This window comes from Rhipicephalus microplus, chromosome X (genome assembly GCF_043290135.1).
Source record: "Rhipicephalus microplus isolate Deutch F79 chromosome X, USDA_Rmic, whole genome shotgun sequence".
Taxonomy (NCBI): domain Eukaryota; kingdom Metazoa; phylum Arthropoda; class Arachnida; order Ixodida; family Ixodidae; genus Rhipicephalus; species Rhipicephalus microplus.
The window spans coordinates 230079103-230103352 of NC_134710.1; the positions used below are offsets into that span (position 1 = coordinate 230079103).

The 24250-nt window shown below is 43.8% G+C and overlaps 1 protein-coding gene across 1 annotated transcript in view; it reads right to left on the bottom strand.

The window, feature by feature from the left end:
• Positions 1–1020: 1020 nt before the first annotated feature.
• Positions 1021–24250, bottom strand: part of LOC119187865 (nose resistant to fluoxetine protein 6) — a 55804-nt gene continuing 32574 nt past the window's right edge. Inside the window, exons 2-15 of the mRNA XM_037435964.2 lie at positions 17978–18204; positions 17722–17836; positions 15825–15912; positions 14422–14519; positions 13248–13418; positions 11303–11396; positions 11134–11226; positions 10617–10785; positions 10093–10172; positions 9599–9721; positions 8885–9005; positions 6017–6203; positions 3099–3244; positions 1021–2413 (exon numbers count right to left, since the gene is read on the bottom strand). Of these exons, the coding sequence (XP_037291861.2) occupies positions 2141–2413; positions 3099–3244; positions 6017–6203; positions 8885–9005; positions 9599–9721; positions 10093–10172; positions 10617–10785; positions 11134–11226; positions 11303–11396; positions 13248–13418; positions 14422–14519; positions 15825–15912; positions 17722–17836; positions 17978–18204 (1985 nt within the window). The 3' untranslated portion in view covers positions 1021–2140. The remainder of the gene's footprint in view (positions 2414–3098; positions 3245–6016; positions 6204–8884; positions 9006–9598; positions 9722–10092; positions 10173–10616; positions 10786–11133; positions 11227–11302; positions 11397–13247; positions 13419–14421; positions 14520–15824; positions 15913–17721; positions 17837–17977; positions 18205–24250) is intronic.

Below are 24250 nucleotides of genomic sequence, written 5' to 3' on the forward strand. Positions count from 1 at the left end.
GGTGGTCTCGAGGGCTTCCTTGGCATATAATGCGGTTTTGTACCCTGTTCCATCCTAGATATTTTCATTTATTGGATTCTTTTTTTTTTGCTATAGCGATTACGAACACCAGCGGTGGCGGCTGCGAAACTATGACGCCAAAGACGGCCGATGAGTGTTCATATAACAGCTTTTGCTGTAAAACGTATCCTCATATGTCCGAAGCTATAACACCTCTGCGCAGGCTTTCGACCATCCTTTCTCTTTCCCTGTGGAACTGCGGACGAAGCCAAATGAAATGTTCAACGTCATCGATGTCACCGCACAAGGCACAAAGCGATGAAGCGCACCGCAAATTCTTGAAGGATGCTTTTTTTTGCGCTCAAACTATACGACTTTTAGGATCAAGGTCCCACGCGCAGTTCGCAATAGCGCCTGCAGGTGAACATCCAAAAAATAAAAGGTCCTCACTGGAGTTATTTATCTTAACAGATTAGGTGAACAGATGCACACAATAATGTGCGTTGTTCAACGTTGTTACACGCCGGCCTTGCCCATGAAAACTTAAGTTGGCATTGTTTTTCTGAACGTGAGGGTGTGAGATCCTTCCCAGGTAACGTCATGTCGTCCACAGTAAATATTAAAATTGTTCATGTACTTACATGCTGGCGTGATGGTACGAATAAATTCGATGGCCTCCGCTATACAGTGTTAGTCATAAACAACTTTGATTAACCAAAAGTTGTAATTTGTTTTGCACTTCAAAATTGCTTGTCCATGCTTTATGCGCTAATTGGAGATGCTTCTTGAAGATTACTTTGCCACATCACACCAATATAGAGTCTCGGTGCTCGTAACATTCTCTTGAAAACAACGGTGTGCACATATTACGAGCCGTCGCTTACTGTCGTCGGTCACATACAGTATTTACGCGGATAGTGCAGCCCCTTAGATGACCATATTTAGCCAGGTGAAGTAGCCAGCAGACGCCACTGCTGGCCGTTCGGATTAATGTGGTAAAGGAAGCACTGAACTCAGATGGGCATTTACACATTTATTTACAAAACAAGTTGAGTCTTCGAAAAAAACAACATCAGTTGGGTGAATATATTTGTCCTGAGCCAAACTGTCGTAGCTGACAGACCACTATTTCTACTATTTTACATTCTCCTGAATTTAATGAGACTGTAAATGCGTCGCGTGCTATTTTTAAGTTCATCTTGACACGATCTTGTTCCCTCTCCCCTAAGAAAAGTTTTTCTTAGTTGCTTGTCTTTCTTTATGTAGTGGGGAATGAATTCAACCATTTAAAGTACAGAAAATGGCATGGCTCTATCAATGGCATCAAACGCTTAAGGGAAACATACATACATCGCTATAGAAACGATAACCTTTAACAAGCGTAATCCAGGTAACGACAGCGAGGATGAACGTGTGTCACACTGCAATAACAATTCGTTTCTGTTTCCTTTTCAACATCGGGCAAAATATGCAGCATGTACAGACGAATGCGCGTTGGCGCTAATCCCTGGAGTTTCGGCCCACCTGGTTTCTACTTGCAGTATTCGGTCACTTAAAAAAGCTCCCGCATACAAGGACCACCCGTGCAACTATTGCCTGTGGTGTACCCCTCTGCATCCAGGTTCCTCCACACGTTTGTGTTCTGAAGTCAATATGCAGCGCGTAAGAGCTTCGCGCTCTTTGACAGTTCGTTCTGCTTAGCCTGCCCACGCTGACATGCAAACATTCTAACAAAGCAGATAGATGACTGAAACTGGCCATCTCCTTGCCTGTGCTACACAACACCAGATAAATTACCCATATGACATGTGACATCATACAAGAAAAAATAACATGCATTTAGCTTGTGAGCGCAATACTAATGATCCAACGTTCGACAATGACTGTGTCGTCAGAGTCAGCGTGACGTTGCAAATTAATGGAGAAAAGGGTGGACGAGTGCGCAGAGTGTAGTCGGGATGGTGTAAACAGTCCCGCCATAGCGCACTCACAGCATTCCGAGTAGCAATATACAAGCCGAAACCTTTCAATGTACAAGCCAGTTTCCTCCTCAGAGGCGCTGCCGAGTGTTGTGAGAAGCAGGTTGCAGATACTCCGCCGCGACTGCTGTCATCGCGCGTCAGTCTATTGTCCAGGGCTCTCAGAGCCTAGATGAGCTGTTCCTCTCGCCTCCTGCTGATCTCTTGTAGTCGTCGGGATAGTGGTGGCCGTTGATGACAAAGTCGACGGGAGGCGATTCGGGGGCGTATGCCGAGTTGGACAGACCGTTCCCTGAGCGGCCCTGCTTCTTGGGTGGGCCGGTAAAAGGCCGCAGGATTATCTTCTCTAGGTTAAGCATGGGCACTTCGAAGAGCAGTGTGCCGATGAAGGCCGCAGTATAGGAGAAGACTAGGTCCGCCACCACGTTGTTAGCCTGAGAATGAGAGGCAGTGGATGTTAACGGCAGCAGCAAAGCTCGTTTTACATTAATTCTCCTGCAGTGATCCCCCCGTTTTAAAAAAACATACGGAGTAGCGTTAAATGTACACATCACGACAAAGTGATCGATATTTTGAGCAATACCTTACAATGTTCTTTTAGCGCTGGACACATAGCAATCTGAAACGCTTTCAAAGGAACGAAAAATGGGAAAATGAAGATTCAGAAAGTGTGACTTCGCTAATTCGAGCCGTAGTGCCAATAGCGATTGGTATAAGGGGTGCTTTCTAGCATTTAAATAGTTTCGAAAGATTTATAGAGTACGGTGAGAAAGGTGGGTAGGTACCCATAACAAGAATCTCCAATCGCAATAATAACAGCATATAGTTACAGAGCACAAGCTCTCGGTTGTACTGCATAAGTTAAGCTGTTGTTTCGAACGACTGTGTGAAAAAAGAAAAGATCTGAATGCCCATGAAATACCTGGAAACAATGAAAAATTTGAATTTGTTTTAATTGGGGTGGTATTTAAAGGGGTGGTAAAGGGGGTGGTAACCAAAAGCTATATTAATCCCACAGAGTCCCACTTCAACAATAAATGTCGTTGATATACATTCCACAATAAAACGCCAATACAATTTGGATGAGCTGAACGTTTCAATAACGACAAAGTTACTTACCATCTCAGGGAAATGCCTGAGGAAAAAGCGCTCCCTCATTTGGCCCTGCTTATACCACATGACAACTGGATGCAGAAGATACGTCATGAAGGTCAACCTGCTCAATGGAATAAGTGCTTTCCACTGGAGAAACTGGCCAATCCAACCTGTGCAAGAAGGACCCCCGTGAAGGGCGTCTAAGTATGGAATTTGCATGAAACATCAGCAGAAAGATAGAAAGCACTGGAAAGAATTGCCAGATAAACTGACTTCCTCGTGCTTCGTATGAAACAGTTCGTCGAGTTTTTTTTTTTTTTTCAAGATCTCAGTACTCGGGAGAAACCAAAACAAATATCTAAAAAGAAATGGCATGCAGCAGCAAAGCATAACCAGCATTAATATGGTAGACAAATCTTCTGTGTTTTACCATCTGAACGGTCATCTCATGCATGCCTGTAACATATGACAATTTGGTGTCAGTCACAAAAACGTCTCTTTATCTTTCTTTACTAGACTGTTTATCAATAAACACATCCCAACGATTCAGGCTCTGCGTTGATGATTTGATTGATTGATCTGTAGGGTTTAACGTCCCAAAACCACCATATGATTATGAGAGACGCCGTAGTGGAGGGCTCCGGAAATTTTGACCACCTGGGGTTCTTTAACGTGCACCCAAATCTGAGCACACGGGCCTGCAACATTTCCGCCTCCATCGGAAATGCAGCAGCCGCAGCCGGGATTTGAACGCAGGCTCTGCGTAGTTTGTACATATATTCCTGTTGTATGAATGAGTTGCTATCAATGGGTTACGCAGAAACCCTCTTGCAAACTGTGCCGCGGGTGATGTATATCAGTTCTTGTGCGTCTATGTGCATGCACATATGCGTGGGCGTATGTGCGCCCTTTTTATCGTCATAAATAACCAATGAGTAACACCGTAGCACTAATAGATGCATAAAAGTATTCCAAACCTCATGCTGCGAGAATCGGTGTGTGCGAATCGTAGTATGAGCCCAGGTTTCAGTATGACACATTTCTGCGTGACACGCAACACAATGTTTTGTCAAGTAGGCGTCCCTCAACTACCTTGGCAGCCTATAGTAGCAAGAGCAAAGCTATCATTCATTATTAAAATGTGTGTAATTATAATACACAATGTACTCAACTCGGTAGAAGTGCGACACGGCACAACAATCGGATGAAAGTCGCGCCGCTAATTTTGGCGAAGAGCAGCGTGCAAAACTCGGCGAGTTGGTTTAGTTCTATGGTGTAGAGTGCAGCGCGTAAAGCCGGCATAAGGAGGACACAAGTCAAGGTAGTTGCAAGTTCTGTGTGCCCTTTGTTTTGTGCGTCGTCTTTATGTGCTGCATTTTACACCATTTGGCGAAGAGCACGTTTTGTAACTGGTATGTTTGCCTTGGGATAAAAAATGGTCGCGTTCAACTGTTACAAAGAAAGTGTTCTGCGTGATTAGGCACCGCTAATGCGTGAAGCATCTCAAAGGGCTGTAACATTGATATGGAGAGTCATTCAGGTGCATAATTACGACTTTAATTGCGCTGCCAGTACCTGATTGGCTACTGTGCTATAAAGCACATTGTAATTTACAAGCCGTGACACCTTATAATTTAGGGTTATAAATAACTGGTCTACTCTGTTCGGAAGTTCAACTCCAAAAATTTTTCACCACAATGAATATTTCAAGCTATCTGTTGTGTGAGTCGTGTAAACACCAGTGCCGTATATAGCATAAAGTAGGCTCTCGCACTAATTTCTTTAACAACCATCAATATTGTCACGTGACCGTGTGGTTGAAGAAGGCAGCAGTTGGTGGGTTTAAGACGAGTACTTTTATTTGGCCCAACCTGAGCCCGAGAAACGCAGTCAGACTAGAAGCGATGCAGACTACTGAGAGCGGCGAACATAGCGTCGGCCATCGGTAATCTGACAAAGCGGTCAAGCTCTTCTACCTTTGTACACGTATCGCTGAGGATTCAAGCGTTATCGCTTTCAGCTGCCTAAGCGTAGATCTCTATTTCGTAAGTTCCCGAATTTTCTCGCATGTTCACGTTGAGCCCGTAATTTCATCTGAATTTTGTAGGATTATCTATAGATAGTTCCCAGAGCACGCATTGCGCAAGACAGCCCTTACGTCGTAATGAGGTGGAAGCGTGCAAATATACAGAAGCACGTCTGACATTGCTTCCCTTTGATAAAGCATTTCTGAAATAGCATGAAATGGCGAATGAAAAAGACGTGTTTACATAAATATTCAAGTGCATAGCAATGTCCAATAACAACATCAGGGGCTTAGCGTCCTAAAACCAAGATATAAGGGACGCCATAGTGGAGGGTTTTGGAAATTTCGACCATCTGGTATTCTTCAACACTAACATCGCACGCTACACCGTCTGAACCATTTTGCCTCCATCGAAAGGCGACCGCCGCGGCCGAAATCGAACCCGCGACCTTCGAGTCAGCAGTCGAACACCGTAACCGCTACTACGGCGGACGCATAGCATTATCTAACCACAACAGCATAATTTGATTCCGCCTACACTAGAATGTGGTCACTGCGACAGGGAATCAAAACCACGACATCGGGGTCGTCAACAAAACGCCATGTTCTCGGAGCCAAGACGCTGGGATTTCGGTGATTTCGTACCAGCCGTTACCTGTAGCAATTTTCCTCGCATCCTAAGTCTGATAGCTGAGCCCTGCTGCGAGGCAAATAATTGACGCGAATCTCTTTCAAAGGTAGGATGTACGTACAGGTCTTTTAGCTATTGCAATGCAAGTGCAATCAAGCGTAAAGCACGGATCATGCAAGTCAGTCAGATTACTGCCGTGGAAGATTGTTCGGGCAGATAACGTGCTCATTCTTGGAACGTTTTACGGTTCGTCGCGCCGCAGACATGACACGCTACTTGACGTACCTCCGAGGCCAAACTGCGCAGCGAACAGGACGTAGGCCACAGTGGCTGCCCAGGCTGTCCGGTGAGTGATGGCGAACACGTAGCCCACGATTCCCACTGTCTCGTAATGCTCGTGCCAGCCGCGGATCCCGTAAATCATGGCCAACTGAAGTGTGATGGCTGCTGCCCAGCCAAGGATGGCCAGCGCCTGCAAGACACAAAATATGGGTTGCGACCACACATCTAGAAGAGTTGATTCCAATTAGTTACCACTGTGGACTCGATCGTCGACAGGGTGACATGAAACGGACGACCACTGCATGAAGTACACGCTTCTTTTAAAGATTTTCGTAGCTTTTGTTTTCCTATTTCTGTGCTTCGAAAACTATTGGTAAATCTACACCAAGTATTTGTTGAGCATAGCACTTTTGTTTGTTGTTTTATTATTGCACTGCTGCCACGCCTTCGTCTCTTCACTTGTACCCGTGCGCAAGAATGATTGTCAACAGGCGACACACCGAGTAGACCAGTGGGAACCACATGGCGTTCACTTGCTGGGCGCAAGTGCTCAACTTATATCGACGACTAGGAACATTATCCATCACCCTGTTCATGCTTCTTTTTGCATTGCATTAACTAGTGGATACGCCCAGTATCCACTAGTTAATGCAAAAAGAAGCATGAACAGGGTGATGGGTAATGTTCCTAGTCGTCGAGCTTCGCATATAAAGTTGAGCGAGAGTGCTCAGAAGCACTTGTATTGATTGATTGATATGTGAGGTTTAACGTCCCGAAACCACCATATGATTATGAGAGACGCCGTAGTGGAGGGCTCCGGAAATCTCGACCACCTGGGGTTCTTTAACGTTCACCCAAATCTGAGCACACGGGCCTACAACATTTCCGCCTCCATCAGAAATGCAGCCGCCGCAGCAGGGATACGATACCGCGACCTGCGGGTCAGCAGTCGAGTACCTTAACCACTAGAGACCACCGCGGCGGGGCACACTTATATTGAGCCCTTCGGAAAGCTAAGAGACACGGCAAGAAATATTGTCATACTTTCACCCGTTCCCGTTGCAGGTAGTGTGCAGTCAACCTCAAAAGTTTACGGACTACGCGATTGCCTGCTAAACTGTCTGTCTGGACCACCAAACATTAACATCAGCACGAAGATGTAAATTGGTCTTCTTATTCACAGGTATATCAATTTTCAACTACTATGCAATCCATTGTTTATTAGTTGTTTGCGCGCAAAATACTCATCTGCAGCAAGGCCGTCACACTGCTACCGTTCTTTTACCATGGCCTCTTGATGGCAATGAACCTCGTTTTCACCAAGTGGCCATATTTTGATAGAAAAAATCGCAGCAATCACATAGTGTGTCGAACAGTGTTTTGTTGAATTATCTGATTGGGCGAATGGTTGTGGCTGAAAACAGTCACACTGGTATGCTGCTCTCGAGACGCAAGCACGTAGTTATGGCTGCCAAAATGCTCGCCACGCTAAAAAGAGAACGCTAGGGAAAAACACAATATTCGTATCACGGGTGCCACAGCGTATATGTCGCAGGGAGGCTGTTGGCCTCACCTAGCGTGGTCTTAAACTTTTGCGCTTGTAATTACCTCAAAGAATGCAGGGTAGTTCAGATCTGTGGTCAACATCTCAATAACATTCAAAAGGCTGATGTTTTGTACGTAATACAAAAGTTATTATTTTGTTTATCAACGTCGTATAACCAACATTTTACTCATAGAGTAGAATGTACGCTGTCGATTTACCGGCTTGAATACTAAAACGGTATTATTCTAGGATGTGATATGTGAAGTTTAATACCCCAAAACAGCCTTATGATTATGAAAGACGCCGTAGGGAAGGGCTCCGGAAATTTCGAGCACCTGGGGTTCATTACCGTGCACCCAAATCTGAGAACACGGGCTTACAACATTTTTGCCTCCATCGAAAATGCAGCCGCCGAAGCCAGGATTCGATCCCACGACCTGCGGGCCAGCAGCCGTGTACCTTAAGCACTATACCACCACGGCGTGACTAACCTTAGATGTGGTCGAGCCTGCATTAGTAATTACACAACCGGGTTACCGTTAGGCAGCAATCCCTACTTCACTCCGTGGATAACGCTGAAGTGACAACTTGGTGGCACTATCCACCATAACAAACCTTCCGTTAAATATCTAAGAGTATATAACTGATGTGAAGGCACATCATTGTAGATTCTAAACTGAAAAAAATAAATACTCACGAAATTTAAAATGAAGGTTACTGTTGCACAAGAACCACGGGGAAAACAAATAATTTCTGGCAGACATTCAAAGTGAACAGATGTGAGAAAAATTGCGTACAAAAAGTGTGGGGAAGAGTAAAAACTAACAAAGATAGTATTCTTGAAAAAGAGTCTTACGGCAATGGTTGCTTTCGTATATAAGACTACGGTATGTTCACGGTGGTGCTACAATAGCGAAAACAAATACCGCCATTTCTCAACACTTGCCTATTGTCGCCAACGCTTTCCTTGTCTCTAAGGCGCTCAAGCAAGAAAAATTGGCTCTGTGGGGTGACTTGAAGGAGTCAAGTGGTTGCAATCACTGGAGTCAAGGTTATTTCCTTGCTTTGTCTCTGACTATCCTGAAACAGTATCACTACGGCTCTTTAGCCCCATCGTATTTCACCAGCCCCAGGTATCCAAGGCGTGTTCTCTCATTAAACCCTTCAGCAGCTGCGCGAAAGTGTGTCATCAGGAGCGACGTAGCACATTGATCAATTCAACGCCACAAGGACAGTTGATGTGCAGTTCCTAGAGCCCCCTCCTCGCCCCTTAAAAGACGCACACTGTATTGGAGGTACACAAGGCTTCCAAATCAGACACGTACCTTGCTGAAACGAATTTTCTGCTTCCTGAAGAAAAGGAGGCCAAGGAACAGTCCAACGGCGTAAGGTCCGTAATGTGTGTAGGGCCTCCAGTGAATATAGAACGCTTCCTTTTTGATGAGTCTGCAATGGAATACGCACAATGATATTTTTTGTAACTTTAAGACAATGTTGTACTTCGGTCACTATGTTGTAAGCACGGTGACCGAAATATGAACCATGATGGTCGAGCAGAGGCCGACAGAACACTACGGAGCAATTATTACCCCTTAGGTAGCACTTCAAGCTTACACTTCCATTCCAATATACTCATTTACAATCTTTAAAAGTATTGTACACTGACGTCGTGAGAGAAGCCAAACTTAAGTTTTCTTGGTGTGCTCACTCTTAGAGATTCCCGAAATTCAAGCATGAAGATTACAGTTAGTTCGCCATTATGTCATTACGGTTTGGCCTTCCCTTGCAAAAGCAGTTACATTCTTCCAGCCCGTCTAATAGTGTTGCTGCTCACTGATCGAGCCTTTATGTCTCTGAAACAACTTTAATCAGTTAGTTATGTTGTACTTTTGCTTTAACAATAGTTCGATATAAGTTTCATGGTCATTTAAAAAATGAGCATTGTTCGATGATCATAGGTAAAAAAAATTAGTGTTCTCTTTCGTAAGCGCAAGCAAGGAAAAAAAACTTAACCATGCTTGGCGCAAACGTACACTTACTCGACATCAGGGTGCAGGAAAATCATGATGGCAGGGAAATTATAATAAACTATGATGACCGCCATTATTATAAAAGACACGACGAGAAACATGAGGTTGATGAGACTTCCCAGGACAGGATGCCTGCAACAAAGAAAGTAAATAGGTTTTCATTAAAACGCAAGAAGTCTTTTCCTCGCGTTAAATGTTCAGTTTCTGCTTTGTTCTTGCTGCATCTTTTGTCGTATATTCATTAGTGAGATAACATAATACACGGTTTAGTGGCGGATATCCCTGCCTAATACCACCGCCTATGAGACATTTAGTTTATGAAGCATTAAGTCTTGATATGCGGCACCAACTTGAAAATGTTAGTTTACCAGAAATTTGCTTTATTAGAAGGATAAGGCTGATGTGACAACAGATGAACGTGTATCAGGGACATTGAAATACAGTTGGTTAGAAAAACGTCACGATGAAATTCGTAATTTATACAACTGCCAGACTTTTCTTACTTGTACATGGGTAGAACGACCAAAAGGGCAATTATGTAAAACTGCATGTCGCACTGAAGGTACCAAGTTGTCTCCAGACACTGCAAGGAAGATGAGCCCAAAGCAGTCAGTAACAATGAAAACAACATTCATCAATTTTCGTTGAATATCAGCGCCTCAATAAGCGTTCACCCGCAGCTTAGCGGCTAACTTGATCGCATAATGCTTGGAAGCAAGAAAGTTTCTTTTTTCTAGTGACTGACCTCCCGTTGAAGAAACGTGCGTGAACACATCTAACAAAGCCGCATGCTGTGAACAAAACTTGTGTCATTATAATTTACTTTTGAAATAAAACATAACGTGGAACAGAAAAGCAGCTTGATTTGACTTTCTTTCAGCCGAATGCACTTCCAGACTACAACGCTATTGGATATATAGCACGCAGTCCACACATCAGCTACATATCTACAAATGCTGGGGTGCTTATCCTTTTTTGCTCAATCAACGCGTCTTGGCACACTGAAAATGAAATTCAAGGCACTCACTATCGAGTCGTAGGTGGTGACGAAATTCGCAAAGAAAAGCAGAGTCTGCCACCAGTTCTGCTCGCACTTATTCGCCTGCACGTCCACAATTTCGTGCCACACGGGTCCCCGGCCGAACACGGGCAGCAGAATGATGAGTGCCAGAGTGAAGCCCAAGGGTGGCACGATTCTATAAAAAGGATGGTGGCAGTGAAATTATTGACACGAGCTAGAATGCGACGGTATTTTGCAAAGCTAAACCGGGAGATAGCTTACAACGTCTCCAAACACACACGCTGCTTTAGTACTCACAGCCTTAATTGCATGGCGCGGTATGTCGCTCAAGTAAAAAATGCAATCGGGTTGCTTTGGATATTCAAGGGCCCATTGAGCCGTTGGAAAGTTATGCAATAGCGTTAAGTGAAGGCTCCAGGCGTGCATAAAGTTCACGTTGTACGAGTGCTGATTCACTGGTGTAAAACCTGCGAAACAACGTATCGCGATCATGTTAATACAAAGAACAGGAATGTTTAAGTACCTTAATATGCGATGAAAAAAGTAGATGAATATGTTGAGACGTCCTTTGTGTTCTGCCATATGCCGCAGAGTTGAGTAGGCAAGTGTTACTCCGCTGCAAAATTGAAGCAGATTTAGTTAGGCAACAAATGTATTAATCGCGAAACTATTTGTGAAAAAATATTACATACCCGAGCATAAAAAATGTGTCCACAGCCAACCAACCATTCATCATTATTTGGAAGTGCCATTTGAATGGATCTTCGTGAATATTCTCCAATGACACTGAAAACGACGTAAAATGATAAACATCATCTCATTCCTCGAAACACACCACGCAAATCGTTGAACTTGTATACATGCCGTGTATTGATCAACGTGCCTTTTTCCCGTTTAGAGCATGTTAATACTGAAAAAGAGCACCCTGGCGCAACCTATGTATTGAACAATCAAAGGATAATGTTCATCGGTTATTTTCACCTTAACGGTATAAAGAGGAGACAACGTTATGACGTTAGGGGAGCACTTACTAAAGCCAATTTTTGTGGCACCTGCGATTAGCAAGTGCATTCGTCAGCCGATTAATAAACGCTCCGCAGTGTGACCTGGTCCAGCTTGGACTGTGCCACAAAGTGTCGGTCACCATGTTCGCAGCGGTTGACGACAGCTGTAACTGTCAATACTGAGCCACTCCTCCCCGCCGGTCAGACTTTAGCGAAAGACAAGGCGACCAGTGCAATCAAGCTGTGGTCCAGCTGTCGTCAACATACCGAGACACGCTTCGCGGCAATGGCGTCAGTCGAAGTTGGTCTAGGACACGCTGCAGAAGGTTCGTGTTAAGAGTGGTGATAGCTGTACGCTGCCGCAGATTCCTGGAAGACTCTGGTAGCATTAACCTACTGAATAGAACCTTTTGCTACATGCAAGTCTGCAATCAATAGAAATCTAAAATTGGCAGAAGAAATTCAAATTTATAGAAACCTACAAATGCTTACCAGACCAAGCCCCAGCTGCTTGCTCTCATGCATTGGGAAAAAGTAAAAAAAAAGAAGAGGAATGCGAAGTACACGCAGCACAGAGAGGAAGCCGAATAAGCAGAATTTCTTGAGGTCATTGTAATTTTTGGGGGGATGGCTACTACAACTATACAGTTGCTACGTTCCCACTAAGCTATAAATCATTGTAATTTTGGCAAGTAGACCGCTACGCCATTGTTGACCATTCTGCGGAGAAGCGAGGCACCCGCTACCCATATGTAAGGCATATGTACACTGCACTCACGCTGTGGCTGTTGATGAACACTATGGCTGAACCCTATGCGATGGGTGGGAGCTTTAAACCCTCCACCTATTACGCGCTTTGCATTGTGTAACGCCTCCTTGGTATTTTGCCTTTTTACCGCGCTATTTTAAGTCTTTTAACGTCAGGCCTTGCCTGGCTTGAACCCTGATAAGGGTCTTTTTTGGTTGCAATTTTAAACATACTCGACGACCACATGGAGGTCCTGGATTCAAATTTCACTTAATCGAGAATATTTTTTCTCATTGTTCGCTATAGCTGTTGTGGACACTGGCGGTGGACAACTGCAACTTCAAAACTGGCTGTTATATCAAAACAGCTTTCACTGCAAAAGGAGGCTGCGCAGATTAGCATCAACTGGTGGTTACAGTATACGTTTAGTTGGAGCAATTAGTTGCATGTATGGAATATTTTTTCTCTTTTCAAATTATTGTTTAATAATAAGTAAGTTGTCGGCATGGTGAGTGGTCACAAATACTGTGAATAGCTTCAAGCTTATCGGGCGCATAAGTCGTCCCATTGCCTTAAATGTTTCAGGGTTTGCATAAAGGAGGATTCCGGTCACCCATTCATGTTTTTTTTGTCATCACGCTCCGACATTGGTGTAATCATATAGACAGAGTGACAACCAGACTAAAGACGAAGCGCAAAAAAAATAAAGTAGAATGGTTAGATTGTCCTGGGCCCGAGTTTCTCATTTTGTTACATTGCGTTTGGCATGTTTGCACAGAATTATACAAGTATTAATGCGTATCATGCAGTATTGCAATCCCTTTGAGCTACTGCGTAGTCTATAAAACTGCCCTTGCATAAAAAGTTCCAAAGAATAGGCAGTACCGACTCGTTCAGGGTTCATAAAGATGTAGGAGTGGCACAGCACAACCCAGCACATGCTCAGGAACTTGATGCCATGGATGGCGCCAAGCATTCCTTGGGATGACTTTGTGTTGAAGAGCTTCATAGCGTTGTCGTAGAATGAGAAGCATTTCATGACGTCGAAAAACAAATCTACAAATCAAAGGTAAAAGGAAGGCATGTTCAATTGAATGTCACGGTTTAAAAATCACCATGTAAATCATGTGTACAATAAAACACCACAATGAACGCCAAACGATACTCCGTATTATGCACATTGTCGTGGCAATTTTTTATTCTATGGTTTACACAATTATAATCAAACTTTCTCAATATAAATAGTATCATTTGGAGTGTCTGAAATTTGTGGGAATAACTAACCCTCAGGTGCTGTTTGCCGGTCAAGTACAAGTACTGCATGCAGGTTAAATCATTTTTCTACGGATTCAAAAACGACTGCGTCTTGATATCACGCCGTCGCAGTGGATTTCGTCCTTGCAATAATGGCAGGGTTACTTGCCAACCCTGCGATATGACCGGAGGAGCTTTGGACGAGTGCATTACTGTTTTTTTCGTACTCAGTAGAAGTGTCAAGTTCACAGAACATGATATGCGAGAAAAGGGAGATGTCTCGAATCGCACTGTATGCTAGAAAACTGTATAAAAGTTCTTTCGTAAAAACAGTTCTGACCACTAATGGTTAATTATCATTACTAAATCACGCTTCTGCAGCATGCCACGATCTCAGTAATGCAGAGTGCACACGAATGACATCTTACCAGGCATGTTGCACCGTCTTTCCTTAAGTGTTTCTAAGCATTGTTGTCATTTATTCGCACCGATGTCGGAATTCAGTTGAAATGACTTCGAATAGTATTGTGGTTAAAGTTGTGAGGTATGTAAAATTGCTTAGATCTACTCGCACTAAAAAGTACGAATCACGATGACAGCGTTTAGCAATGGAAATATATTGACATCGCACATGTAGATAGTTTGATTCTTATCTAAATAGGGTCAGTTTGAATACCAAATTAACTTACGCTTGTAAGTTTAGCCACACAGTGAACAGCATGCACGTGGGACAGTGTGCTGGATAACAATCTGAACAATAACATTATGAAACTTGACACCGTTGAAATGTATCGAACCTACTTACTCGGTCGTAGGTTCTTTGGATCTTGGGAACACATCCGGCGGCATGTAGTTAAAACGGTGCCCAATAAACACAGGGCTGCAACAATGCCCATGACGATGCTGCGTCAGAGAGCACAAAACATCGACAAATGTTACATTCCACTGATATATTGGAGATTGAAGGAATATCCTAAAAAATCCTCCCATTTTAAGAACTCCAAATGCGATTAAAAAGAAACCAAAGCAGAAAGTCGTTGTAAACGGTGCGAATGTCATGTGGCGAGCTTCCATAGACAATGTGGTAGGGCTTAGTAGAACTTGTTGCTATTCTAGTTGACGCATACTATCCACTCGGAGTAAAAAATAAGACGAACAAGCTCCGCAAAATCTAAAAAAGGCTTTACGCGCGAAAAAACGGAAGCATGTCGGAGTAAAAAATAAATAAATCTGCATCAGTGGTACGTCCGCGGTTTCGCGGGGCAGTGAATGTGAACTTTTTTTTTTTTTGATGCGTCCTAATAAAAACTTTTCAATCCCTTGTGATGTGAAGTGCGAAAGTGTTTTTTGTGCATGCTTGATACGGCTTCACAGGACACATTTTTTTTTGTTATATAGAGTTGGCGGCGTGTGACGACCTGTATTCCTGCCCATTCCTGCTTTTGTTGCGCTTCGTACTTTCTGGAAGTATAGAGTTAGCGCCTTACACTCCTCGTTGGCATACTTCGTGTTCCACACTTCTCGGGAATCCTATAGGAGCAGCTCGGGAGAAATATGCGTACGATGGAGAATGAAGGCAATTAAATGAAAGCAAGCAGATTCAGAGGACAAGAGGAGAGCAACCGAGGGAAAAAAAAGACCCCTTGCTGGAAGTACATAGCGCAACTGGGTAACGCTCCGTTGAGAAAGACTTAGCAATGATTAGGTAGCAAGGTTCCATGGTCCCTTCTTTTCTAATGGTGCTATTGACGTTGCATACAACAAAAAAGTTCAGGGTACGCTACCAGAATATATTAAGCCACAGTCACACTACATACATTTAATGCCAAGGACATGACAATTACCGTGAGTTGAAGCATAATAAACCTTTAAATTTTTAAATTGTGCGAAAATAGTAGTACCAAAAAAAAAGAAACGGCGAAAGGCGCGAGACGCACAAAATAAAAATCGTGAGAGGGAGAGTGCTAGAAATATGCACTGCATTTCCCTTCAAACCTGTCCTACGATAAGCAAGTAAACATTCTTTTATTTTCTGACGTTCAGTTGTATGCATGCGAAAGATTTTAATTGTTTTTAAAGTAAGAATCGCTTTTCCATCTCTATGAAATTAAACACGCGCCACGAACATACATCGGCATTCAAACAGCAGCGAATGTTGTCTCGTGCGAATGACCAAAAAAAGAATAAATGAACAAAGGCAACACTCACATGATAGCCAAGTGGTTCTTCTTTATGGTGATTGGTCCGTCAACGTCGCAGTTGATCGCAGTAGCATTCCAGTCCATAGGTTTCAAAACTGCGCACAATGAAATATGTTATTTAATGAAGAGATCATGCAATCTTACTTGCTGGTATTTCTGCAATAGTGTGCGACTAGGTTAACCTTCTTGAGCAGTCCCTTGCGGTGCTGTCACAGCTTAACAAATGACGCAGCCGTAGTCACGAAAGTGATTTGGTATTTGTGTATACACGTCAAATGATTTCACCATTGTGGCGTTGGTCATCCACTGATTACATGGAACGCTTTCGTATAGTCTACGCAAACCACCGAAGCGCTAAACTAAAAGTGCCTGACTCTCATGGCATTACGTTGCATCAATTAGCGTATAACGATTCCAACGACATGTGAAAAGCTCACGTATCACTTCCACCATTTCATGCAACTGGCTCGTCCGACATGAAAGCACTTCGGTTGAGGACCTGTCTGTCACAAAATATGTCGGATGGCTCAAGCTTAGCTCACTGGTATGAGCATTTATCGCTATATATATATATATATATATATATATATATATATATATATATATATATATATATATATATATATATATATATATATATATATATATATATATATATAGAACTTGAAGGGAAGGCACGACAGGTCCGGGTATTTTCTATATTGAAATAACTTGAAGATAGCACATAAGAAAAGGATCGTATTTACTAACGTTTCGGCCGTGGCACGGCCTTCGTCAGAGTAAGTAGGTATGATACAATGAAGCCGCTTTTATAGGCTCACGTGATGAACTCTCGGTATTGCAGCTAGGACAATCAAAGTAAAAATGGTAATCTGTCAGGACCTTGTGTTGACATGACTGACATGTGACGGGTGCATGAATATAAAAGTTTCAAATTTCATTGCGCATCGACACGTGGGGCACAGTATGGTTGGCAGGACATGTAAAAGAGCTCAGAAGTAAAGAAACCACGGTTGACTAATATACAATTTAATATACACTGAAATATTTTACTAATGTTAAACCGATATCGGAAGGGTGTTTCGGTTTCGCCTAAGTACTGCATTCCACAGATCAAGCATTCCAGGAGGTAAACTACATTACGCGTGTCGCAGTTATAGTCACCATTTATTTTCACGCTGAAGTTAGATGCGGTGCTGTTTGCGATAAGTGAAGTGGTCATATGCTGGCAGACTTTGCAACGAGGTTTGTTGCAAGGACGGCAGCCAGTAGGTTTACTGCGTACGCTTTTTGACGACATGAGTATAGTCACCCAGATTTTGCGCTCTTCTGTACGTCACACGCGGTGGTTCTGGGAAAATTGATTTAAGTCGTTCGCTTTGTAGAAGTATGTTATGGTGCTTTCTTAAAATGGCATTTACGTGTTGCGCAGGCGCGGAAAATGTTAGAACAAGGTTAGTGCCGGAGAGGACTGGCTGTTTATTCTTGGCGCTTAAAAGCGTTTTGCGGTCCTGGTTACTTGCACTTATTATGGCGTCATCTATAATCTTGGAAGGGTATTTCTGTTTTGATAACGCATTCCGACGCATTATATAACGCATATAACGCATTATATATATATATATATATATATATATATATATATATATTCTCGCACGACCGATATGTATCACCTCACGTTATAGTAGCATGCTTCGGTTATTGAGTCTCATTTGCGCATGCGTATATCACTTCCGTTTAGACGCAGTTGTGCGTATTCCCATTCTACCGTAAGATCAGTGAGATCAACGGGACGACAATTTCTGGTTCGCTACCTTAAACCAGGGGGATAAATTGGTGTTGTAAACATGGCACAAAGAGCTCTATCGAAATGGCATTTCGGTAGTAGGCCAAAGCTTAGTTACCGACGTTGATGAGGGACTGGATGTCTTCTCCAGAACAGGCGGAAGGAATGCATATGCCTAGCTTTGGAGACAAATGGTAGAAGTAGGGCGCCCCTCTGGCCATGTCTTCAAGAAGCTGTGGAAGAAAGCGTGACTTTGATGTCAACGACACTGTGTGTCTCAACAAACTATTCAGCTGAACCAGGGTTTAGGATATTTCATAATGCATGAAGCCGAGAAGAAGAACATGCACCACTTGTGATTGTTGCATCCTTACCCCTCCTTCATCCAGCGTGGTATTGAAGATGTTTTGGTGGTAGTTGAGGCGCTCCGGCTTGGGCGGCATCGGGGCGGCGAACTTGAGCGTGCAGTACTTGCCGCGGAAGTTCTCCTCGCCCGTGTGCTCGTCCACCATGCGGATCTTGAGACACTCGTCGTAGTTGCCAAAGTCGGACAGCGTGCCCTCCAGTGTGCCGGCCGCCGGACGGCCCGTCGAGTCGATTACTGCGTTAAGCGCGGCACGCTGTTACAGATACATGCACTGAAAAGAGCACCGGATTTGAGCTACATGGGAAGTAGGAAATGCTCAAGTGCGAAAGCAGGGAACGCAGTCTAGCTGGTTCCAACTTAGATACATGGGGATCAAGAGGTCCGAAGGCGAAAGCCTTAGTGGCGATGCATTAAATGAAGTGAAACACTAAATTATTTTAGACTAATTATTCATGCTGTGAACGCTCCGGCACCATTATTGTAATCACTTCATGCTTATTAATGGATTACAAAATTAATGCCAATTGTTTTACTATAAAATTTTCCACAAAAATCTCCGATGTTGACGGCACTTATTTCGATTTGTATTTTCACTCCATTTGCATAACGAAATTTTTCGAATATTGGTATGTCTCGTATTTCATCTGGCTTCTTTAAAACACAATTTATTTCTTTTATACCGGTTAGGAACTACATGGTCCCTAGAAGACGACATAAATTAAGTCAAGGCAACTATAGTGCGGAAAGTTCAAGGGGGCATCGCCAGTTGCATTTTTCACTTTGCACGTTTTCTCGCTTACCGAACGTCTTCTCTCAACAAGCTTGGCACTTTTGTTATCGTGAGAGAGTAAAATCATGAATACGAGACAATTAGTTTTTCTCTTTAATTTTTCTTATTAGAATGAAGCGCCACGTCAGAATCTGGCAAGCCGTTCAGCTCATCGCGTTCCATTTCATGCTTAAGTTGTTGAGCCTTCTTTGGCGTCGCATACATTTTCTGTAATAATAATGTTTGTTCGAGTTCAGCGTCCCAAAACCCCGATATGAGTATGAAAAACGCCGATTTAGAGAGCACCGAAACTTTACTAAATCCAAGTACACGAACATCAAGCATTATATAGCCTCCCTCCAAAATCTCCACGACCGGGATTCGATCCCATGACCTTCGGGCCAGCAGTCGAGCAGCACAGTCAATAGACCACCGTGGTTCGATGTTGCATACCTTTTCGGCCTACCACACAATCCTCTAGGGCATGGCTCTCTATCACGCACCTTTGCCGCGTCACTCCTTAGTCGTTCGTAGACCGAGTCGCGTAGGTAACTTTTTTTTTTTCCGTCACGCGAAGTGCCTCAAAAACGAAGCAAAAGCGCACATCACGCTCCTTGAGCCACTACGTGCGCGTGTGGAAACGCGCCTTTTCGAAAACAAATTCGAGTAGACGCCGGATGTTCGCTCTAAGCCGCCTTCTCTTGAGACATATACAAGGCTCTCGCCTTGACAATGGATTATTTTACTTGTCCAGTTCAGAAGAAATAACCCTGTCTGTTTTTTTTTATTATAATACACAAAATTTTTCTCTTTTACTTACAACGCACACCAAGTGTCTGTTAGCAGTTGGCACTAAAATGTACCATTGTTAGCAGTTGGCAGTTCCCAGTTGGCATTAAAATGTGCCTGGATAATCTGAGTGTGAGTAATAAATATTACACAGATTGTCATCACACAAACATAGGAGAGTGTGAGCGAGCGTGCATGAATATGATGGTTTCTTCGTGTCATGAGAGATTACGAACAAGTATATATGTCTTTACTTTGATCGGTTTATTAAGCATTCACAAGCAAATGTCAAACAGCTAAGTTTTCCTGAAGAGAGCAACGACTAAATTTTGTTTGCAAGCATCAGACATAATAATGAATCTTCCCTATCTTATTGAACACAGCCATTGCGGGAGCTGAACATGAATTTTCTCTTCTTTACATGTGGGTGTCTCAGATGTTTAGCATGCGTATCAAATAGAATTCTTAATCTTTTGCGTAGCATTTCATAATGCACCCGCATACATGTTTCATAAGATAGCCGCCGAATTGCTTCCGAGTTGCGTGATATGTTCCAAAGCTAAAGGTACGAGTACCAAAGCACTAGTCATTTCCTGGAACATTTGATGAGCAACCATCATTCCATTCTTGCACTTACTCCACTTCAAGGTTTTTCAGCAGCGTACACTATATGCCCCCGAAAGGCCCGCCCTTTAGTTTTGTTTCGTTTTTTAAACGCCCAATTTTCGTCGGAGTTTCCGATGGAAGCCTATCGTAAAAGTCTCTTGCCCCAAGGCTGAAGTTGAGGCGCCGCCACACGCTCCTTATTCAGCGGAATTTCTTCTTTTTTTTCTCTCTCTCTCTCCGCTGCCGCTAGGCAACGTGTGCACTTGTGCCAGCCTGCCAGCTTGGAGGAACGTGCCACCAGCCGCTCGACAATGGCAACAGCGGGAAGGAAGTGGTGCTGGAAAGAACCGAGTTACTTCCCCCACGAGACCAGCGGTCGCTTCCTCTTGGTGAAGCACGTTCTCAACTGGCGAAGCGGCTGCATCGCAGGCACCGGGTGGTTGGCCGATTCTTGGCACGCGCCCCCTTCTGCGCCACCTAAGGCCAGCGCCCGCACGTTTTGAGGGGCCCGGCCGGCAGGACAAGCTATAAACGGCTCGGCGGGAAATTGCCCGTATACATATCTCAGTTGTTAATCGATGGCGGCCGCACGCCTCGGCTGGCGCAAGATTATATCTACAACACCGGGGTTTCCCGTTCTCTAATTTCGATTGGACAGGATGCACTGCCGTCTATCAATTAGTGCGCATTCCCGTTATTCAGAATTCGCGCCGTGGAGATATTATGCAAAAAAGCGAATTAATGTGATTCTCATGTCGGGCACACTAGGCTTTTCGTTTTATGCCTCAGCCTGCTCAACAGAAAGGTTTGTACGCATTAAATACACAGTTCCTTCTTAAGTTTGTTCGACCCTATAATAAGAAGTCTATAAAAGCGAGGAAGCGAGAATAAGAAAAAAACACTGCGCAGTCACCCTGCTTTTTCCCTCCATGCTCTATATTGAGTCTGAAGCCTCCAAATGGTGTGTCCCAGATTTTGATTGCTGATTTATTTGCCCCCTTGGCAGATTAACTCTTTCCTTACCTTACAATATTCATAGCTTAACTATCAACGATATTCCTTATGAGAATTTTCAAACGAAGAAAGCAAAACGACCATGACCAGAAGCAAGTCAGGCAACCCAAGTTCTGTGAAAGGGTGGCAGATACAAGTTGCTGCCTAGTCGTGAACATCGACAGGGACGGTCAACGACCGTGAGCCGCATCAAATGAGATGCGGCTATTATTATTACAGATTCGCGAGAAGATGGGCATTATGGAGCTGATGCCGTTCGTGGGCCGCACGATTCGCACTTCTCCATGCAGAAGCCGGGCGGCGCAATCAGTGCCCGCCGCGCCGATGCAGCGACTGTAATTGTCGCGCTCTGTTCGCACCCGGGGCAGCTCGAACATCTCCGAAAAGAGTCCCACTTCAAAAAGAAAACGGGGCCACTGCACAGGGCACGGGCACGGCGTGCTGCGGCGATTGTTCTTTATTTAGCGGGACTTGACCTTATCTCGCCCATTGTTTCTCGATCTCAGCTTGTGCACGCTTTCCAGCCTCGGAGGCGCGAGTGCTAGCCAGGTAACACGACGACGCATTCTGCAGTGTACGTGACACAGTCGCCACGAGAGGCCAGGTGCAGCTAGGAAAATTGTGAACCGGCCTGGCGTATTATTTAACCCGACGGCCACCGTCACTGCTCGACCCGACAGAGAAAGAAGGAAAAAAAACCAAGCGCAGTTAGCGCTTAGAGCATGGGGTCACTGTACACTTACGAGTTATAGCATTAGCGCATTAGGGAGCGGCTTTCTTTTTTTTTTTTGTCTTATGTTACTTTTCTCGTGGTTCCTTCTTTCCTAAGGTCACGTAGAATGGGCTTCGTAAAATGAAATGTGTAACATGAAATAAGCGATGTAACGCTAATTAGAAGATTTCAAAAATGTGTAAATATCACTTTAATACTTTTTACACGTGTGTACCCGTGTTCGCAGCGACAAAAATGATTACGTTAGAATGCCTTCTTAGGTAAGAAGCTATCTAATTGGGACGCTTTATATATTTATTCGTGTTGTCCGTCAAACATTAAAAAAATTCTTGTAAGTTAAGAGCTTTGTGAATGAGGCTCCTAAGGCCTCCAGCTGCGGAAACAGCAATAAGGCGATCGATGGGTGATGGTTTCACATCACAAAGATCAAATTATTATACCAATGCTTTTCGGCTGGAGTTCGTAATGAAAGGCAGCTTCTGAAAGCGAGGCTTGAGCTCTTCCTTTGTATTGGATGCTTTGTTGTGGCTAAAAATCAGTGGCCCCGGTGGTTGAATAATAAGGCCCAGTTCCCCCATCTGCTGGTGCTGAAGAATAATTTGTCCCTTAATATAATAATTGCTTTAGTACCTAGATGGACGTGCTTTTCGGGCCATGTAGACAACGGGGAAAAAGCAGTAATTCAGGCGAGGAGAGGCAACAAAAACGTCCCTGGTGGCGTATACGACAGCTTTTTCTGTGTGTGTGTTGTGAGACAGATGCCTGTTTACCTCAACGCCATTTGTTTGGTCGAGCTGCGCTCTGAACGACGATAACTCTAAGTATGATGATCGCTGTCGGAGATGAAGGAAGAATAGTGATGGTAGAAATATTAACGCGATAGCCTTAAAGAGCTCGTTTCGCTGAAATTCCGGCGTCACCGTCGGTGGCGGCGTCGTTGGTTGTGAGCGAAAAATCATCATCTTGTGCATGGCTCAAAAATCGATAAATATGCTAATAAAGTGAATAATAAAAATTCTCGGCCTCAATAGGGTCCAAGTTTGCGTAGTAAGCGGATGTTCTATCACACGGCCACGCGTCTGCTTCGAAATACAGTGAAAATAACTTCCTGTGTTTCGCAATGCAGTGAAAGTAACTTGCATACTTTACGAACACACGCGTCCTGTATACATGCTGCACAATGCAACATGCAATATAGCCGTAATAATGCGCGGTACAAGTGTAAGTTGCCATCGATTGTAAGAACATGTCATTATGATGACTTCATGGTTTAAAGCGGGCCACCCACTACAAAAGGCACACGCGTTGCTGCACCTTTTCCCTTAAGGTCACTTAGTGGGTGCATAGCGAGCTCGAAAAGATTTCATGCGCACCATTGCCCGCGGTTTAAAACATGATACCCATTACACAGAATGCAGACGTATGCGAAAGCTGGCACGATTCGTTTTTAACTCAGTATACACTGTAGGAACAGGATTTCGCTATTGCGTTCAACTTTTAAAAGCGAAGCTTTAAGGGTCTCCCATTGTTTCACCAAAATGTGATTAAAAATGATGTACTAACGAACTCGGAGAAATCGTTGAACGTATGAAGCAAGCTTCAATCGTCTTCTCGTAATCTCATATTTGCAGTGCACCATTACGTCGTGCACCCTGAGCTTCCCGATTTTTCCGGGCTCGCGTACAAAATGTGCCACTTCTCGCCTTCTGACTTCATTGGCACGGCGTTATAAAACACGCGTTTTCGCGCAAAACTATTTCTCTATCTACCCATTGCTGTTCGATCGAGCTTATCACTTCTCAAGCAACCCTAATTATCAAGGCACCGATAATTAACGAGTAGCATTTCCACTAACCGAATAATGAGTTTTAATAATGGTTGGTTATTGTGTATCACAGTACAGTGACTTTCGCATGGTCGAAACAAGCCATGCTGGCCCCCTTAATGCTACACGTTATAAGAGATTCTGAGCTCCAACCTAAGCACTGAATAAACGTCTCTGCGCAACACCTATTCGAGACCACGGACATTCGCAAGACTTTGCTCGGTAACTCTTTAAATGACAAATTTGTATCTCTTTCCATTACTTACGTAGATATCCGCTACTTAATTGCAACATGCGATGGCCGGTACTTGCGACCCCGGTTTGTTCCCTGAGCCACTCTGCACTCTTCTTGTCTCTTAAGGTTACATCTATCATTTTCCTTTCCATCACTCACTGCGTCGTCCTCAATTTAAATTTAACCACCTTTCTAAGCCTCCAGGTTTCTCCACCGTAGGTAAGTACCGGCAAGATGCAGCTGTTATATACCTGGTATATATGCTTTTCTTGAGAGATAGTGGCAGTATACCAGTCATGTTTTGTAGGT